General features: G+C 39.0%; 4 protein-coding genes across 4 annotated transcripts; 2 read left to right on the top strand and 2 right to left on the bottom strand.

Annotated features, from left to right (window-relative positions):
• The first annotated feature begins 164 nt into the window (after positions 1 to 164).
• On the top strand, positions 165 to 5013 carry polb (polymerase (DNA directed), beta). The gene is made up of 14 exons (XM_017412315.3): positions 165 to 367; positions 650 to 707; positions 1113 to 1179; positions 1697 to 1771; positions 2154 to 2212; positions 2405 to 2454; positions 2626 to 2677; positions 2783 to 2837; positions 2925 to 2997; positions 3080 to 3150; positions 3264 to 3350; positions 3489 to 3556; positions 3856 to 3995; positions 4119 to 5013. Exons 1-14 carry the CDS (start codon positions 307 to 309, stop codon positions 4211 to 4213), a joined length of 1011 nt encoding a protein of 336 aa, XP_017267804.1. The 5' UTR covers positions 165 to 306; the 3' UTR covers positions 4214 to 5013.
• Positions 5014 to 5673: 660 nt separating this feature from the next.
• On the top strand, positions 5674 to 7805 carry dynll1 (dynein, light chain, LC8-type 1). The gene is made up of 3 exons (XM_017412143.3): positions 5674 to 5809; positions 6484 to 6622; positions 7428 to 7805. The coding sequence occupies exons 2-3, from the start codon at positions 6491 to 6493 to the stop codon at positions 7563 to 7565; spliced, it is 270 nt and encodes an 89-aa protein (XP_017267632.1). The 5' UTR covers positions 5674 to 5809; positions 6484 to 6490; the 3' UTR covers positions 7566 to 7805.
• A 936-nt stretch (positions 7806 to 8741) lies between these two features.
• rpl6 (ribosomal protein L6) lies at positions 8742 to 12086 on the bottom strand. The gene is made up of 6 exons (XM_017412297.3): positions 11910 to 12086; positions 11727 to 11825; positions 10349 to 10492; positions 9281 to 9329; positions 9015 to 9199; positions 8742 to 8926 (listed from the first exon to the last, which is right to left on the bottom strand). Exons 1-6 carry the CDS (start codon positions 12057 to 12059, stop codon positions 8774 to 8776), a joined length of 780 nt encoding a protein of 259 aa, XP_017267786.1. The 5' UTR covers positions 12060 to 12086; the 3' UTR covers positions 8742 to 8773.
• Positions 12087 to 13611: 1525 nt separating this feature from the next.
• acaa2 (acetyl-CoA acyltransferase 2) lies at positions 13612 to 18175 on the bottom strand. Its single transcript, XM_017412292.3, has 10 exons — positions 18020 to 18175; positions 16486 to 16652; positions 16286 to 16414; positions 15638 to 15754; positions 15350 to 15497; positions 15053 to 15228; positions 14714 to 14843; positions 14528 to 14598; positions 14278 to 14432; positions 13612 to 14183 (listed from the first exon to the last, which is right to left on the bottom strand). Exons 1-10 carry the CDS (start codon positions 18033 to 18035, stop codon positions 14102 to 14104), a joined length of 1191 nt encoding a protein of 396 aa, XP_017267781.1. The 5' UTR covers positions 18036 to 18175; the 3' UTR covers positions 13612 to 14101.
• Positions 18176 to 18331: the final 156 nt, after the last annotated feature.

Here is an 18331-nt window from a genome sequence, read left to right as displayed (position 1 = left end):
ATGTCCATTGTAGACAATCAGTGTTGCGCCAAAGCGCTAAAAGAACTATTTTTGAAAATAACATTAATTGATTCAAATAATAATCCGGAAAAAAATGATAAACTCAGTGACGTCGTCACTGTGCTTATCAGTGACGTGTTACGCAGCCGCAGCGTCTTTACGTAAATCGGTCATTGTTTAGCGTGAGCTAGCGTTAGCTGAAGTGGTAGCCGGATGCAAACTGAAAATAGAAAAGAACAAACTTACTGTACGTGTAAATAAAAAAGTTTGACTTATAAAGATCATCTGGGCGTTTTTCAAATTAAAATGAGCAAGAGAAAAGCGCCACAGGAGTCCCTGAATGAGGGAATAACAGACTTTCTTGTCGGTACGTAAAGCTAAGCTAAACTAGCAGTTAGCCTGACAGTTACCCTACTGTCATATTTGAAATTAAATAGCTTTTAGTCAACTGTTTAAACCCAACCTGTTTATATAAGATACATTTAGTTATACTGCTTCTTTCTGGTATCTTTAAACATCTGGGTTACTCGACTACAGTTTGGTTCATTCATGGATATGTTGTCATTTAAATGCCCTATAGCTGCCCTGGTTTTAAACACTACCAGCATGTGAAATCACCCAAAATGTTAAAGCTGCTTCTTTTTTACAGAGCTGGCAAACTATGAGAAAAATGTAAACAGGGCAATACACAAGTACAATGCATACAGGTGAGTTCTGAAGCATGTATGCTTTAATCGAGAGTTTCATTGATGTAATAAATGCAAATAAAAACGGATCACAATTATCTTAATAGCTACTGCAAGTAAACATACACAGTCAATAGACTTGTCTTATACTGTTTATGCTTGCTTGATATCAGTGAGGATATGTACATTTAAATTAAAAACTACTGACACGACACAAACTTAATGATTATGGGATATATTGGTAAACTATTGTGATAAACTAGTTTGCTTAATACTGTTCTTCTCATTAGCAACTGAATGACATTGCAGTATAAATTTATGGTTTAAATGCAAACATTCTGATTAATTTTGCCAGACATTTCATTTTATACTCACTTAGTTTGTTTTTAAAATATTACTAATTGATTTCTTGTATACTGTGAATAGAAAAGCAGCGTCTACCATTGCTAAGTACCCCCAGAAGATAAAGAGTGGAGAAGAGGCCAAGAAACTGGTTTGTGCACTAAGTACATTTTTTGCTGTGTTTGGTAACAATACATAAGTGACCTCTTGGCATTTATTAAAAAAATATATAAACTGGAGACAATCCTGTTTGTTTTATTTAGGGAGCATTGCTATACTGATCATTATTGTTCAGTTTGTCTTTGTTGGATACTTACTGTATGTCTGTGTAGACATTAGCATGAATATGTTTATTAAATTGAAACCGTGCTGTAAATTATTATTTTAATAGTTGGATTGATATGTAAACTGAATTAAGTATCTTATTTCTTGCTCTATACAAAAACCACACAGGACATAAGAGTTTACCTTCACTGGTAAATGCTGTGCACTGCTTTTAAACTTTCATTTAGCATAATGGTACGTTTTAACTGGAGTTATTGGTCTCACCACATATATTCTTGTGCTTCTGTAGTTGTGCGTTTACTTACGTTGCTAATAAATGTTTGTCAGCAGCCACGACTTCCCAACGTGCGGCTCTGCTATGTTAACTTTTTACATCTCCACAGGATGGAGTTGGCGCTAAAATAGCAGAAAAAATTGATGAGTTCCTTCAAACAGGCAAACTAAGGAAGCTTGAAAAGGTGAGTTTGGATGTTTAAAAACGTGACTGATGCCTTGGGGATGTTAGAAGCCAGTCAGTTAAAAGGAAAAGTGTTTGGAGAGATTGTATTAAAATGTTGTGAAATTATATTTATTACTTATTTTTTATTTATGTTGGTTTTAAATGAATCTGCAGCATTAGATGCAGCTAATTTAAACACTAACATAATGTCAACTCAAAAAGAGCTTAACTATGTTTGGTTACATGCAGGTTTTTTTTTTAATCTTGTAGCTACCGATCTCTGCCAGAAGGGGGTGCTGCAGCCTTTCAGCACCCACTACTTCACTGTCCCTGTAAAAATCTGTATAGACTGAAACTTTACCTCACTGACTGATGTGTGCTACTTTGATATTTCTGTCTAGATCCGAAATGATGATACCAGCTCTTCCATCAATTTTCTTACCAGAGTTACTGGAATTGGGTAAGATATTAACGTTGCACGTACAGTTACATTATAGGACTTTAGTGGATGTTTATGATGAAATGCATTGTGACAAAAAAATCAACTACGATACCCATTGACAGGATTAACTGAGACCTTGAAACTCTTGAGTGTTCACTGTATTTTTCTTTTTGCTCATAACAAAATATGCTTCTTGGGTTTTGTCCTTAGCCCTGCTGCAGCCAGGAAGTTCTTCGAGGAAGGAGTGAAAACTCTGGATGGTTTGTATTTCATCTAACTCAAAATACATTATAAAAACATCAGAATGACTTTGAAACTAAGATTCAAAGTGCTGCGTGGTAAACTAATGCTGTGCAAAACAATTGTTTTAGGTTTTGTATCAGTTTGAGTGAGCACATTTCAGAGTTGTTGGTTTTTTTTCTTTTTTGCAGATTTGAAAAAGATAGAGCACAAGTTAAACCACCATCAAAAGATTGGGCTTAAGTAAGTTTTGTTCAAAACTCTCGAGAGCATTTTTTATATATTTAAGGTGTTTAAAGTCATCTTGTGTTAAAGACAAAACATACTAGTTTGCTTTGCTGTGTTTAGGTACTTTGAAGAATTTGAGAAAAGAATCCCAAGAGCTGAAATGGAAAAGATGGAGGTAGTTTTGTGTTCAAATCTATCGTCTAATGATTTTATGTTTATTTTAAGTTTCTTTACACATATCATGTGTTTGTTTGTTGTGTAGAGTCTCATTCTTCAAGAGCTGGAGAAAATAGATACAGAATATATTGGAACAATCTGTGGAAGTTACAGGAGAGGTAATCCTCACCAGTTAATGATGATTAATTTTTAATTTAAGATAGTAGCTCAGCCTCTTTTAATCCCATTAATAATTTCCAGGTGCGGCATCGAGTGGTGATATTGATATTTTGCTGACGCACCCAAAGTACACCTCTGAAACAGAAAAGCAGGTTAGGAATACATTTCTACTGTTGCTCACTTATCCTAAAATTAATAGTGCGGTTGTGGTATAAAATGCTTTAGCTTTTTATAACTCCTTTGGCTCTATTTTTGTGCTTTCCAGCCCAAACTCCTTCATGATGTGGTCGATCATTTGGAATCCATCGGGTTTGTGACCGACACTCTGTCCAAAGGAGACACCAAGTTCATGGTGAGGCCTCTGCCTGTTTTCATTCATCACTGAGCGGTCTGCTGATGGCGTTATTAGTGACGCGGTTAGTGTCGTAACTGTACCCATCCTCTGTAGCACATGACTCTTCTCACAGTGTCCTGGATCTTGTTTTTCAAGGGAGTCTGCCAGCTGCAGGAAAGTGATGACGATGAGGAAGAACATCTTCACAGGCGCATTGATATAAGGTTGATTTTGCACTTAACATTTATTTAGATATTTAACATACAGATTTGTTTATATGACTGGTTTTGTTCCAAAGTAATAACCGTTTTTGTGTTATTTTGACTTGCATTGGATGAAATTGTAATTGCCACAAAAAAAAGAGAAAAAAAAGCGATTTCCTTTACTCTTCTGTGCTGAATTGGCCTAATTATTTATTTTCTATATTCTGCAAAAACAATGAAGTGGTTTTTTTTATCTGTTCAGAATTTAAATCTGTAGATTTTACTCGCACTGTAATCAGTTTTTCCTCCATGTTCAACAGGTTAATTCCCAAAGACCAGTACTACTGTGGAGTCCTGTACTTTACTGGAAGTGACATCTTTAATAAAAACATGAGGACTCACGCTCTGGAGAAGGGCTTCACTCTTAACGAGTACACCATAAGACCACTTGGTGTCACTGGTGAGTCTCAGACAAACAAACCTAAACATACTGAACTCTGCTCAGATCTGCAGTAATCAGACAGCAGCCGCTGGTTCATGCTTTCTGCTCTTAATGTATATATTTTCAACGGATCTGTCGTAGGAGTGGCAGGGGAGCCTCTGCTGGTGGACAGCGAGAAAGACATCTTCGACTACATCCAGTACAAATACAGGGAGCCGAAGGATCGCAGCGAGTAAAGCTGTCCTTTAAAGAAGATTGTGAAAGTAAAAAAAAGTGTGTAGGTGTGTTGGCTTTTTACTGTTCATTCATAACACTGAGAAGAAAGTAACCTTGAAAGTGATTTTTACCCATGTTGGACATTTTTCTCCCATCTATCACATTCTGGACAAATATTTGTTTTATTTATAAAATTCACATTCATGAATCCTTATAAACGTACTTCAGCTTGTTTTTAAATTTTGTAAATCATGTAATTTATTTCACCTTACTTTCATATTTTGTCTTTCACATACCAAAAAGGGATTATAAACTTAAAGAAGCCATTTATAGACTGGGATGACCTCTGTTACATATTTTTTTTATTGTATATCCTGAGTCATGAGGATATTTAATATCTATGGTTTTCCGTGATGGTGCTACTTAACGTACCTTTTCTCTACAAATGTTTTTGTTTTGTTTGCTTGATGTGTAATAGTACTTTAAGTATTTTTTAATAGTTAGTTTTGGTCATTAACAGACTGAGTGTATATGGCTGATGGGCTTGATGAAGCTATTGTATGAGAAACAAAAAAGATGCAGTTTTGAATCAGGACATCATAACTTCATTGCTTTTTAGGGCGACATTTTTAAAGAAGTAGATAAAGTGAAATAATACTAAGGTGTAAGACTTGAATACTAGCTTTTGATGAAGTAATTCAGTTTTATGTTTGGGTAATTGCAGGTATATCAGAATATATTTAAGGAAAAAAAAAACTCTGGAATTGGTCAACTGCAAACATCTGAGTGTGAGTGAAATAAAATGGTTGAAAAAGTTTAATTATCCTTATTTTTATTTCCCGCCTCATTTCAGATCTGTTCACCAGTCAATAAAACTAGCACCTCAGCTGAACAGCTCTTGAGCTATTACAAGAAATATGTTATAACTATATACTTGGTTTTAACAAGATTGTAATACAGATTATATGGAATATATATCTATAGAATATAGATTTGATTGAGGATGCAAGTCGTATTGTTTTTTGGCTTGGAGATAAATTTACAGCAGTGCTTGGAGCATTACATTTAAGGAATGAGTATCAGTCAACTAAATAACAGCATTCTAACACTTTAAATACGAGTATAAATTTCTAATACCCATGCAGTACAAAAAAGCAATCACTACCACAGTTTTGCTTACAATAATGAGATGTACAATTTAATGTTACAAAGAATTTTTAAAATTTGTTTGCCTAAACGCTACAAAAAGTACGCAAGTAAGAAATAATTTGTGTGCTTGGTGACCGAACCGGCACTGAAAGAACGTATTTTCACGCCGTTGTGCTGAATAATGCTGTAGCTAGGGACCGAGTTATTTATATAGGTTGCTCCGGCAACAAGCCGCAATGCATGATGGGTTGAAATAAAATGCTGGCAAAAACGCCAGAAAGACAGGCTTAGGCTGGCCAATAGTCGTGCTCGGTGCGTCAGCGCTGACCAATGGGACCACGCCGAGGCAGCAGTCTCCTACCGTTACACACCCACATTACTTTTGTGTTAACCACTTCGCGGGAGTTGTCACTCCAGGAGCACTCATCCCATTTAAACTACCCCCATACGATACGCGAGATTTTAAGGTAATTTGCCCCCTTTTTTATCTTGCAGGAAACCGTATTTGAGTGTTTAAATATTTATTTTACGCTGTCCGTGTTTACCGCTAAACGTCGTTTCCTTTTCTTTCCTTTTTATGTCGCGATGAATGAGCAGCTAGTTATCCTTCTCTAGCTGCTGAGCAACAGCTCGTCATTACATCTGGAAAGTTGTTTTAAACAAACACATTTCCCAGGATAATTAAAAAATAACTGTCCTGTTTACATTTGAAAATGTATATTTTAAGCAGGCTAAAACAAGTAAGGTCAATTTTTTTTTTTTTTTTTCCAGCCGGTTGCTGTGTGTTGTTTTAAATAGTCACATGATGAGGGTTGATTTTGCAGCCTGTTCTCACAGGACTCTCTTGTTGGTATCCTGGAAAATAAAATGAGACCGTAATCTTAAATGTCTGGCGTATCCATAGAAACTACGCAGAGCCAGCCTGCCTCTGATGGAAGTTATGTAACAGTGGTAGAAATGGCTAGTTCAAACATTATGTATTCGTTATTATGTAAGAACGCCGCCGCTAACCGGCGGCTGTTTATCCGACCGTTTCTGCAGCGGGGTCGGGTTGATGATGGACGTTTAGGATGCTCAGTGTCGTTGTGTGAGCGCGAGACCGACTGACGAATCCTCTGTTTTTTTTCTTTTGGTTTCCCAGGGCAACCATGTCTGACAGAAAGCCAGTGATCAAAAACGCTGACATGTCGGAGGACATGCAGCAGGACGCCGTGGAGTGTGCCACACAGGCCCTGGAGAAGTACAACATCGAGAAAGACATCGCTGCCTACATCAAGAAGGTAACCCACCCCCCCATCTGGAGCAGGGTGCTCATAAAAGGACGATTACAAACAGATCTTTTAGGCTGAACACATTTAGTTGCAGTGATATGACCTTAATAATAATAATAATAACCCTGGGCATCACTGCTACAGATCCAAACATTTTACCTCCGTGGTGGCATTCAACATAAACCGTCTCGCAGAACTGCGTGGACGCAGTTTAAAGTACTTGGATATGTCTGGATATTTGGCAGTTTTTTTTTTTATTTTCATTTTACTAGCACAGGTGAGAAGATGGCCGTGTTTTATATTTTCAGAAAACGAGGACGTTTGGTTAAAAACCACCGGATCTGTCTCATGTTGTCCAGCTCAAGTTCAGGATGCTCGTATCTCCAGATTCAGCTGTGTGCACCTTCCTATAACAGGATTATGCCTCTGGAAGCAGGGGTGCAGAGGGGGCTGCAGTACCCCTTGATAAATTAAAACAGATTGAGGTTTTCAATTCTGTGCATACCAACCAATGCAGTTATTGTATAACTGCTCAAAACCTACACTCCAAAATACACAGCATATTTAAATGTCCGAGTTCAGAAAGCATTTTACTGCATAATTTGGAATTATCATATTTCATGTAGGTACTTGGGCTCACACCTGAAACATGTTCCCACAGTTATGAATGCATGAGGAATGTAAATATTGTGATGTAGCTTTCACATCATCAACAAATCAGTTGTTTCCTTGCAGGGATTAATGAGTCGTTCTTAGCCGTTTCAGTCAGATTTTATGTTTTTGATAATCAGAATGTTTTCTTTGTCCCACACAGGAGTTTGACAAGAAATATAACCCAACATGGCACTGCATCGTTGGGAGGAACTTCGGCAGCTACGTAACCCACGAGACCAAGCATTTTATTTACTTCTACTTGGGTCAGGTGGCTATTCTGCTGTTTAAGTCCGGCTGAAGGCGTTTTATTTCCCCCCTCCCAATCCCGGCTGACCATTCAATACTGACGGACTCCACTAAAGGCACTTATCATTCCTTGGCAAGGGGCCTCTGCCTTTTTCTGTGCTGCATTTTACTTTGTTCTTGAGGATTAAAAACCGTGGCCATGTTAAAGAGATGAAACACTTGTATTTATTTTTGTCGTTACATTAGACTTGTCAGTTTTTTATTAAAGCGTAGCTGTTGAGCTGTCAATGTTCAAGGTCTACTGTGGTCATTCTGCTGAGCTGGCTTTATTGAGCACCTAAAGATGTAATTAATCACGCCATGTTGTCACTATAGGTTTTCTACAACCATCCATCCATGTTCTTTACTCGCTTTGTTCCTGTTCAGAGGGCGAGACGTGCTGTAAACCCCGGGAAGATCACCAGTCCATCACAGGGAGACAGATGAGATGCATTCATGCTCTCATCCACCCACTTTCTTTACCCGCTTCTCCTTTCCGGGTCATGGGGAGCTGGTGTCCATCTGCAGTCACTGCGTGAGAGGGGGACATCCTTGACAGGTCTCCAGTCCATCACAGGAACACAGAGACAAACCATTCACTCACATTTACGGACAATTTTAGAGTTGCCATTTTACCCGATGTGCATGTTCTTTGCTCTGTGGGTGGAAACTGAAGCCACCCCCATGTGCCTAAAGGCTCCAGTCGGGATTTGGACAAGCAGCCTTCTTGCTGTGACCACACTGCTAACCAACTTGTCCACCGTGCAGGGTTTCTACAATAACATTAAATTTGAACCTGTAGATGGATGGAATAGTCAAGAGTGGACAAACTGCAGGGGGAAATTTACAACCATAAGGAGCCAATTAACTTTATAGCAACTTTTACTTATTCTTAATTTATCTACTCAAGTCCAAACTAATGTGACTGATTACTGTCACAGCAAGGAATACAAGTTTCCCATTAAGACAGTCCAGAGGCTGTAATTTCCCTGTAATTAAGAGAACTGATCAGCTCTCGTCAGGCACCTTAACCTGGTCTTTTCATTCACTTAAGATCAGCCGTGACGTGAATCACGAGAAGAAAAATCCTTCAAATTGTTGACTGTGTACAGACAGGTGTGTTGTAATAAGTGCAAAGTCATGATGAAAAAGAAAGGAATAAAAATAATAATAAAAAAAGAAGTCATGACAGCTTTAGATGTCGACACTTTATTAACACATTTAGAAAACCAGCTTGTGTGGGTAGACACCGTTTGACAGGCAGAAACTGGAGCGCAGGTACCCTTTCAAGTGAGGTTCTTTCTTGATGAGGGGCAGGAGCTGAGAATCAACAGCCTTCTGGTCCTCCTTCCTCTGCTCTGTCAGCTGGTACTTCTGCAGATACAGGAAACAGACCCAGCCATTAAACCGGCCGACCACATTTTACTCTGTTAGAAATGCTGTATTTAGAGACTGAAGTCACCTCTTTCTCTGTATCAAAAATCTCTCCCTCCTGGTGACGGGGCCTCCTCAGCTTCTTCTTCTTGAAGTAAGTGTCGTTCAGGGTTTTGGGGATTTTGACACCAGAGATGTCGATTTTGGTGTTGGTGGCGATGACAAATTTCTGGTGGGCCCTGCGCAGGGGGACTCTGTTCAAGGCTAGAGGGCCTGAGAGATGAACAGAACATTTTAGCACCAACAAACAAAGGTTTTCCAGATTTGTTTGTTAAATATTAAATGCATCCTCACCTGTGACCAACAGGAGCCCAGTTGAGAGCTGCTTCAGGAACACCACGCGCTGAAAAACATTCACATTTGTTTCAGTCGTTTATAGAGTGCATTTTGCACGAAAGAATAAAAGTTGCTGCATCTGTTACGGCATACATGAGACCTTTGGCCTGTTAATTTGACAAGTGATGCATGCAGAAACACTACTACGCCGTCATATTTGCAGGTCTGATCTACTGGACACGCGCTCCTAAATTTACAGAAAGAGTTCTCCTGCCTCTTAGTTTGAGCCAAACCATTTTTTTTAGGTCAGCTGTCATCTCAAAGTGTGTGTGGGAACATTTCCTTCTAAAACTTGCTCATCCAGAATGTGAGTGGGAGAAAAACAATGTCTGCTGGGCTGAGCAAGCTTGATTATAGCCGTGTCTCGCCTTTATGTTAACTCCTTTATGTGTAATAGAGTAAAAACAATAAACACAACCCTGCTTTCTAAAAACTGCACGACACTGAGATGCACCAGAACATAAAGTTAGGTTTAAAATACTGAACCTAGTATACTCCCAGCTTAGGCTTTTAATTAAGAGCATTTTGTGCATCAATTTTCACTTAAATTGTGTGATGATAGAACTGCTTTTCACTGTGAAACAGTTTTGTTTTTTCTTCATTTTCCCTAAAATAAAACAAGCTGTCTACTTCACTAGATAAGTTCAAACAACAAGCAAATACAAATTGTGCTTGCTATGAATATTTAAATACATTTGTCAGGGAATTAAAAGCTTTCATATAAATGTATGGTTCTGGTAAACAGGATCTGACTTGGTTGCTATTTAGTTAACGTTGTGTCTTCATATATTACAGAGATCAATGCTTTTTAAATCACTACTTTTGCATTTCACGTATATAAAGATTGTCTTCATTCGTATCCTGAAAGATGTGAATCTACACCATCATTTAAGAGGTACGGCATGTTTCTGTGTCCTGCCCCGAAGTCTTCCTGCATGTGACACCTCGTTTAGCTTTCAACCTGTGCTTTATGTCTATCGTCTCTGCACCTCAACATTCAGACTACGATCGGCCAGAAGGCGTTACCTTTCCACGGTGACGCCCAGTCAGCAGAATGAGGACCGTTCCAGGTGTGATGGAGGCACGCAACTTCCTCTTGTGCTCGCTGAAGGGCTTCTTCCCATGGCTCTTCAGTTTGCGAGGAACATCCTCTGTAGGATAGTAGCGGGGCTACAAGGGAGGGGGATACAAATTCATGATTTTTTTAAGCTACACTGAAACAAACATTTTAAATCTCTCGACGTCTGAGATGTGTCCACCTGTGTGTGCTGAGGAATGCTTCGGTGTCTGAGTTGACTGCACTGCTCAGGACAAGCTTGTTAACCCGTACTACACTGAACTCTCTACATCCACCCAGCATGTCCCTAAAACGAATACATTAAACCCCAGACAGATAGGCAGAGGCGAAACTGCAGTTCTTAAAGAGTGATTATTTCTGCTCATGATGGCATCCTCCAGCTGCTCACGTCACCAAACTTCTGCTTATAAACTATCCATGAATCTTCTCTACAGTCTCTTTTTTTTTTTCTCCTCCCCAGCAGCTCCATTTTCAACTCTTTCTACCCCACCTTCACAAACGTCTCTGCTAACACCCGACGCAAACAACAGCCTTCCTCATGAGAAAGCATTGTGCTTCTGTCAGAAAGGTGACATGTCCTCATACACTCCCTACTTATTAGCATAATTTACAATACTGCACCAAATCCTTGAATAATCCCTCATCTCTTTAAAACGCTGCTTTCAAGAAGCCAAACTTTTCTTTCCCACAATCCTTTAAATTGCTCTTAAGCATTAGTTCTCCTGGCTTTCAGAGTTTGTCTTAAGACCTTTGCTACTTTGAATCATTTACTTTCCACCATTTAACCATTTTCAGAAAAAAATGTTTCTTAAGCCACTTAAATCTGACCTATGATAAAAATGCTCCTAAGCTAAAGCAATAACCTAGTGCTGTATCTGCACATAACATCTGAGCAAAAATCTATTATATATTGGATCTTTAGGCACCTTGTTACTAACAGCCTGTCACAAAGACATTTTGTTAGTTTCTGTGGTTATTGCAAATTGACAAAATAACATTTTAGCATCGACGAGGTGACTCTCTGGGAACTATTATCTGAAAGCTTAAATATGCTACTGAAAGATGCCACTTCTCTCTGGATTTTTTTTTCCATTAACGCATGACTTTCAGATGCTGTTCATCTGTTGTAGGCCTGACACCTTTTTAGACCTTCTCTGCTAAATATATATATATATTTTAAAGTACACAGATAAAACATATGAAAACCTGAAGAACTCTTGAGAACTTGAGCTCCAAAGAACCCAACCTTCATGTTCTGGCTCCTCTGAAGCGGTAAATAAAAAAAAAAAGAGGTCATTTCAGATTTCTGCGCAAAAAGTTGCTCACCATCTTGCGCAGCTTGACAACGCGGGTGCCTCCATTCTTGTCACCTCCGACAGTCTTGACAACAGTAGCCTTGGGTCTGGTCTTGATCTTCTTCTCAATCTGAAATGTCAGGATCAGAAGTCAAACAGTGCTGTGTCGTGCATGCGGACCAGTGACTGCGGCGTGCCGCGGACCCGGCGGTACCTTGGTCTCGGTGGTCTTGGTTTTCCTCTTGTACATGGCCCGGCGGGCGTACATAGCGGAACGAGAGTAGCGGCCAATGCCCCGGGCCAGAACCGGGTTCCGGCTCCCGTGCTTCTTCTTGGCAGGCTTTTTCTGGTCTCCCTCTGCCATCTGACACAAACAAACAGGTGGGTGTTCACAAGTGTACTTGCTGTAGCATTTATAAATCAGCTTTAAGGGTTTGAGTTGGGGTTTATTGTTTTAGCCTTTACAGAGCTTCATCATAAACACTATTAACACGCCGTGCTGTAAATTGATCAAGTCATTAATACATTACACAGCAACATCAGAAGTCACATCGATAACTGCAGTTTAAACAGTTTTGAAGGATTACAGATAGGAGCTATAAATGAACAAGCAGCATGAGAACCAGGTTAGCTACCAGTTAGCAACACATTAGCCGAGTCCTTTTGCCGTCAACATTTCTCTCTAAATTTACAGTAGTTAACTAACTAAACAAACTACATGACAACTAAACAGAAAGGTCAACAGAGGGCATACGGACAAAAACACGTTTTTTTATTCACTACGTGTTGCTGACGGTGAGTGCTTAACGTAGGCTAGCCGGCGGCCTACAAGCATCGACGAACTGAATGTTCATTACTAAAGAACCACAAAAGATATATCACGGTAATAACGCCGTCTAACGCGTCATCTATAGATAAAGTTTCAATTCGGGACATTTGGAAGTTGCACTTTTGACTCTGCGAGGCGGATGAAAGCAGATTTTTATTTCTTCGGCTACATGAATGCAAGGCTCTTACCTTTGCTATGAAAAAAAGACCGACATCCGGGGATCTTACGTTTATATTGACGTCGGACGGTGACGTTGACGTATTTGCGTCAGTGTTCAAATAGGTGATGGTCTTTGTATTCCAATAACTGTTTAGTTCGTAACACTGTTAAATACGTTATTGATACAGAACTTTTATTATTTTCAGGGACATTCTGTTGGTATTAAGTTTAATTAATTGATTATTTATTATTTTTAAGCAATCAGTTTATTTAATTCTATGCTGCTTTAGTAAAACAAATGTTTATTAAATATTTTAATTAGCAGTGAAACAACTTCAAAAAAATAACGTTTTCCTAGAAAACATAGTCATGATAAATGGACGATATTCTGCTAAAATTACATCAAATTTTAACTCAATATTTGTAAAACTGTCTAAGTTATAGCCGTTATTGTGTTGGCTAAGGTCAATTAGCTGTGAGAGCCATCTCAAACTGGATTGACTCCAAAAGTTAATGAGTTGTAAATGTAGATCCAATGATTAATTCCTGAGAGTTTCATTAAAATACCTCCAATGGTTCATGAGATATTTTGCTGACAGAAAAACAGGGTTGACTCCCAACAGTTAATGAAAAGGTTTTATGCAAAGAAACCATACAATGTGCAGTCTCAGCTACAACCATGACAAAATTTTGCACAATATCTGTCAAACTGACTAAATTATTGTCATTTATGTGTTTTCTATAGTTAGTAGGCTGTGACAGCCATTTTGAATTGGGTTGACTCCAAAAATTATTCAGTTGCAGATGTACATATAATGATTATTTTCTAGGAGTGTTATTATTATCTGACAGGCGGTTTAGGAGATATTTAGCTAACACTACACACATTTGTTAACACTACACACAATCAAAACATCAAAAATTGGGATCCTCCATTCTCTGTCATTTTATTTTGGATTCTTGATCACAGATGTACAAAATCATCTAGGCTCTGGCAACATTAAACCTTGAAAACAGTGTGATGAAGAGCATTCAAAGGCAGACGGTTTACTTTTATAATACACTGCTTCACTGCACATTAACCAGGGACCTCCACTGCATTTTAGGCACACACAAAAATCAGGCTCCTCTGTGCAGCGAGATGCAGTTTAGGACCTTTATCTTCACAAAGCTGCTGAGGCAACTGCAGATGGAAATGATTTGTTGCATAAATCAACTCACAGAAATCACATACCAAGCACACGGCAAAAATTTAATTAGTAAACGCTTCCTTTTTGCCATGGAGACACTGAGCAGCTGTGTTTTATTAAAATGTGTCAAAAAACATGATTTGAGCGTGCATCAGTTTTATTTTATTTCCGTGGACGATGTGTGTGCAGGACATCCAGGAATCCTTCTGCAACCGGCAGCTTTGTCGCTCAGCAGTTTTCAAGGATGATGGCGATGCCTTGACCTCCACCGATACAGGCGGACCCGATGGCGTACTTGCCTCCTCGTCGCCTGTGAGAAACGAGGTTTGTCACCAAAAACAACTCGGTGTGTGGACTTCTTAAAAAGGTGTGCAACCAGACGTTATAGCTAACGACTCGTTCACCTGAGCTCGTGCACCAGGTGAGCAGTGATACGTGCTCCAGAGGCGCCAAGAGGATGTCCGAGGGCAATGGCCCCGCCGTCAACGTTGGTTTTCTCTGGGTCCAGCCCAAGAGCCTTAGCAACGGCTAGGTACTGAGGAGCAAACGCTTCATTCACCTGAGCAAAGCAACAGACACCGACATGACTGAATATTCACAAATGAATACATCAAAACATTAAATGTGTCTTTTTCTCTGAAGAATTTATCGAACCTCAACAAGATCCATGTCATTCAGGGACAGACCGGCTTTTTTAAGCGCTTCTGTAATCGCTGGTACTGGACCTAAGATGATTTAAAAAAAACATGTTTTTTAAATAATATTCAGGTCTCTTTAATCACACATTCATTTAAATTAAAAGGGGTTAAAGTACATTTTTGGAACAGTGGTATTGCTCACCGATTCCCATAATGCTTGGGTCGCAGCCTGACACGTGATAAGCCACGATTCTGGCCAGCGGAGTGAGTTTGTGTTCCTTTAGTGCCTCTTCGCTTGTGATCACGACAGCAGCAGCTCCATCAGAGACACCCTGCAGAACAAGAAGTCCCAGATTTAGGAAAAGCAGCCTCCTTCTCTCAGTAAAATTAAAACAGTTGCATATTTATATATAGTTATATCTTGCTGTCTATTCACTCCAACCTACACTGTGACTTTCTCGTCAAAGCGCAGTCGACGCATTTATTAAAATAAAAAAGCAAAAACTGCAACAATGGCTACTAAAGCTGTGTATAAGCTGACCGAAGCGTTGGCAGCGGTGACGGTCCCTCCCTTCTTGAAGACGGTAGGTAGTTTGGCCATCTGTTCCAGTGTGGTCTGAGGCCGAGGGTGTTCATCCTGAGCCATGGACACCTTGCCTTTCTTAGCTTTCACATCAATAGGAGCCACTTCAGCCGTGAAGCGCCCCCCTTCCTGAGCTGTAAGAAAGGAACGCTTCGGTTTAAATATTGAGAATTATCTTGTGTTGAGTTGCAGCTCTGTGCTCACAAACTCTTACTTAGGTCATATCAAAACTATCCAAACAAGCAGCCTGCTGACCTGCTTTCCACCTTTGTTGCGTCTGGTAAGCGTAGTTGTCGCAGTCCTCTCGAGTTATCTGATATTTCTCCGCCAGGTTTTCTGCTGTGATGCCCATTGGAGTCTTAATTTGCAGATCGGTCAGACCTGCCCACAAAGTGTCCTCCAGCTGTCAGGCAAACAGGGACAGGTTTCAGGATTGCATTATTGTTTACAGAATAACAACAAGCTCTTTCTGACCTTCGTGTGTTTGTTTTGTTTTGTTTTGCATCAAGTACCCAGAGATCTAAACCCAGAGGAAACACAAACCTTAAGATCGACTCCAAACTTTGTCCCAAAGCGAACGTTTCGAACGGCGTACGGAGCCTGGCTCATACTCTCTGACCCTCCACACAGGACCACCTCCGACTCCTTGAGACAAATCTCCTGAAAACACACAAAGTGACCACAGGCTAATGTCTTAGAATAACAAACAGAAACCTGTAAGATTAAAGTAAAAATTTGTGAAATTTTGTACTTTTACTAACATTTAAAACAGCCACTAAAGACTTCTGCACAAAAATGTTTACCACACCTTTCTATCAGCAATACTTACAAAACTACTGATGTTTTTCTTCACATTTTCAGAAAAAACATACATCGATCAAACTTTATAGATCAAAAAACAACAATTTGATTGAGCCAACATCTAGAGAAGTGTCATGTTATCACATTCCACATAAAGTATACTTCAAAACAGTTGTAATGGACTGCAAAAGTGTACACAAATCTACACAAGATAATAGATTTTTAGTCTCTTTTTAGTCTTGATGTATTCATACATTTATTAATGCATTCAGGTTTATATGTCAGGGACAGAATCAACACAAAGACAAAACTCTGATGAGTATCATATTGTTTGTATCAAAAATGCTAACTTGCAACAGCTGCACCTGGAAGGACTTAGAGAAAACCTACATGAGTGCCGTTGATGATGGACTGGAAACCAGAACCACACAGTCTGTTCACAGTGAGAGCCGGCACTGGGATGGGAACGCCACACCTCAGACCAACATGACGAGCAATGTACGGAGCATCCGCGGAGCTCTGAGGAAACAAAAACAACACATGAAATGCTACAGAGAAACAAAACCCTCCACGAATATCAGCTCAAATACCTGCATGACGTTTCCCATGATGACACTGTTGACGATTTCTGGAGCCACGCCGCCTGCAGCGAGGGCAGCTTTGGCTGCATGTTCGGCCAAATCTGTCGCACTGTGGTCCCTCAGCACGCCGCCGTACGTGCCAAATGGAGTGCGTTTGGCTGCTACAACAAAAACACCTGTGAAGAAAGGTGCATTTTAGTAAATCCACATATCAACACTTTCCACCACTTAATGTTTTTCTTATGCAATTTTAAAGAAAGCATAAATGTTATAGCCAGCAGAATAAAAACAGCCCGTATTTTTTGTATATAATCCCCATCTAACTTCACATCAGTTACCTGACTTGTCGCAGAATAAAAACAGCAACTTGTTTTTAGTGATGCAGTGCTTAATAAAAACAATCCAGAGCCAAAATGGCTCGTACACTTAAAATACTGCGTTGATTTGTCTTTTAGTCTCTAATCAGTGAATTACTGAGTAACCTGTGACACATGTCAGGAGGTCCAGGATGACCAACGCTGGAGGGGAGGGGGTTTGATTTGGTTGTGACAAACAAACACCAAGGTGACATCTGACTTGTGTTTGTGGAGTGTGTTTACTATTGTGTAATATGAGTTTTAGACTCTACTTTCCTCAGAGCTAAAATAAAATGTGACAAACTGAATAAAAGACGTGAAAGAATAATCCAAATATATTACCTTTATAATTCAAACAAAATCACATTCACAATCTGACTCTTTCCATTTTCTCTCATCTTAAATAAAATGCTGTAGGTTAAAAAAGTGACTGTAATACTAATAATAACTGGTTTGGAAAATTACTAAACAAATACAGCACAGTCATAAATTAAAATGTTTTGAAAATGTAATAAAATACTTTTTATATATCTTTGTGGAAGTGTTCATATAACTTTAAAAGTAGCTTGTTTTAATTTATATTTATATTTAGTTGATTTGGATTGAAATAGCTGCAGGTCAGTGGGATTAAATCAGTTTACAAGAAACATTTGTGTCAATAAATACACCTGGAAATCACACTCTTGTGGCTGCATTCACTGCTTTGAAAAGGGACTTCCAACTAATTCAGTAAAATTACATTTTATTTCATAGAAATACAAAAAATACCACCAAAAATGGTTTTAGAAAAGAGAGATATATGAGGTCAAACCTCAAATTAATCTTGAAGTTTATGACAGAAGCAGTGGCAGGAAAAAACTAATGGTTTGAAATTAGTTAAATGTTTTGTCTAGAATGTTTAAATCTGTAAATAATTATATTAAAAAGGATGGGGAAATGAGCTGCTAATCATTCTGACACCATCCTGTCACCTTTAACCTACATTTGGACGTTGACTTTAGCGAAAACTTTCAAATCTCCTGGCATTTAATTAAAAAAATAAATAAATATTAGATTTGCAAATGAGGTATTCACTGCAGCAACGACGCCAAAATGCTAAAATCTGACTATTTTTTGTGTGCTGCACATCCAAACTAACGAACTGTAATCTGTTTGCTATGAAATGCTGAACTGAAACGTTTATTTACCTCTGAGAAGAGTCATAATGTCGATTTAACAGTCCTCTACAGTCAGGGTGAAACTTTTAAGCAGATATTTCTTGCTGTGGCTCTCTAAAGTCTGTGCACGGTGAATATAAAGGGCGCCCACTGCGACCTTTACCCCAAATAATGCAGCTGGCCAATGTTTCTCTCGCACAGGCAGATTCGGTACATCCTTCACACCTAAACTTACCACAACCCGTTTGTAGATTATTAAAACTTTATTTTTTAAAATTTATTTTTTTATGAGTTATAAATGTGTTATATATTATAGTTTTTATTATTATGTTTCTGCGTTTT

The sequence above is a fragment of the Kryptolebias marmoratus genome, linkage group LG1, assembly GCF_001649575.2.
Source record: "Kryptolebias marmoratus isolate JLee-2015 linkage group LG1, ASM164957v2, whole genome shotgun sequence".
NCBI classification, from domain to species: domain Eukaryota; kingdom Metazoa; phylum Chordata; class Actinopteri; order Cyprinodontiformes; family Rivulidae; genus Kryptolebias; species Kryptolebias marmoratus.
Note: the sequence above shows the minus strand (reverse complement) of the source record. Positions and strands in the feature narration are given on the sequence as shown.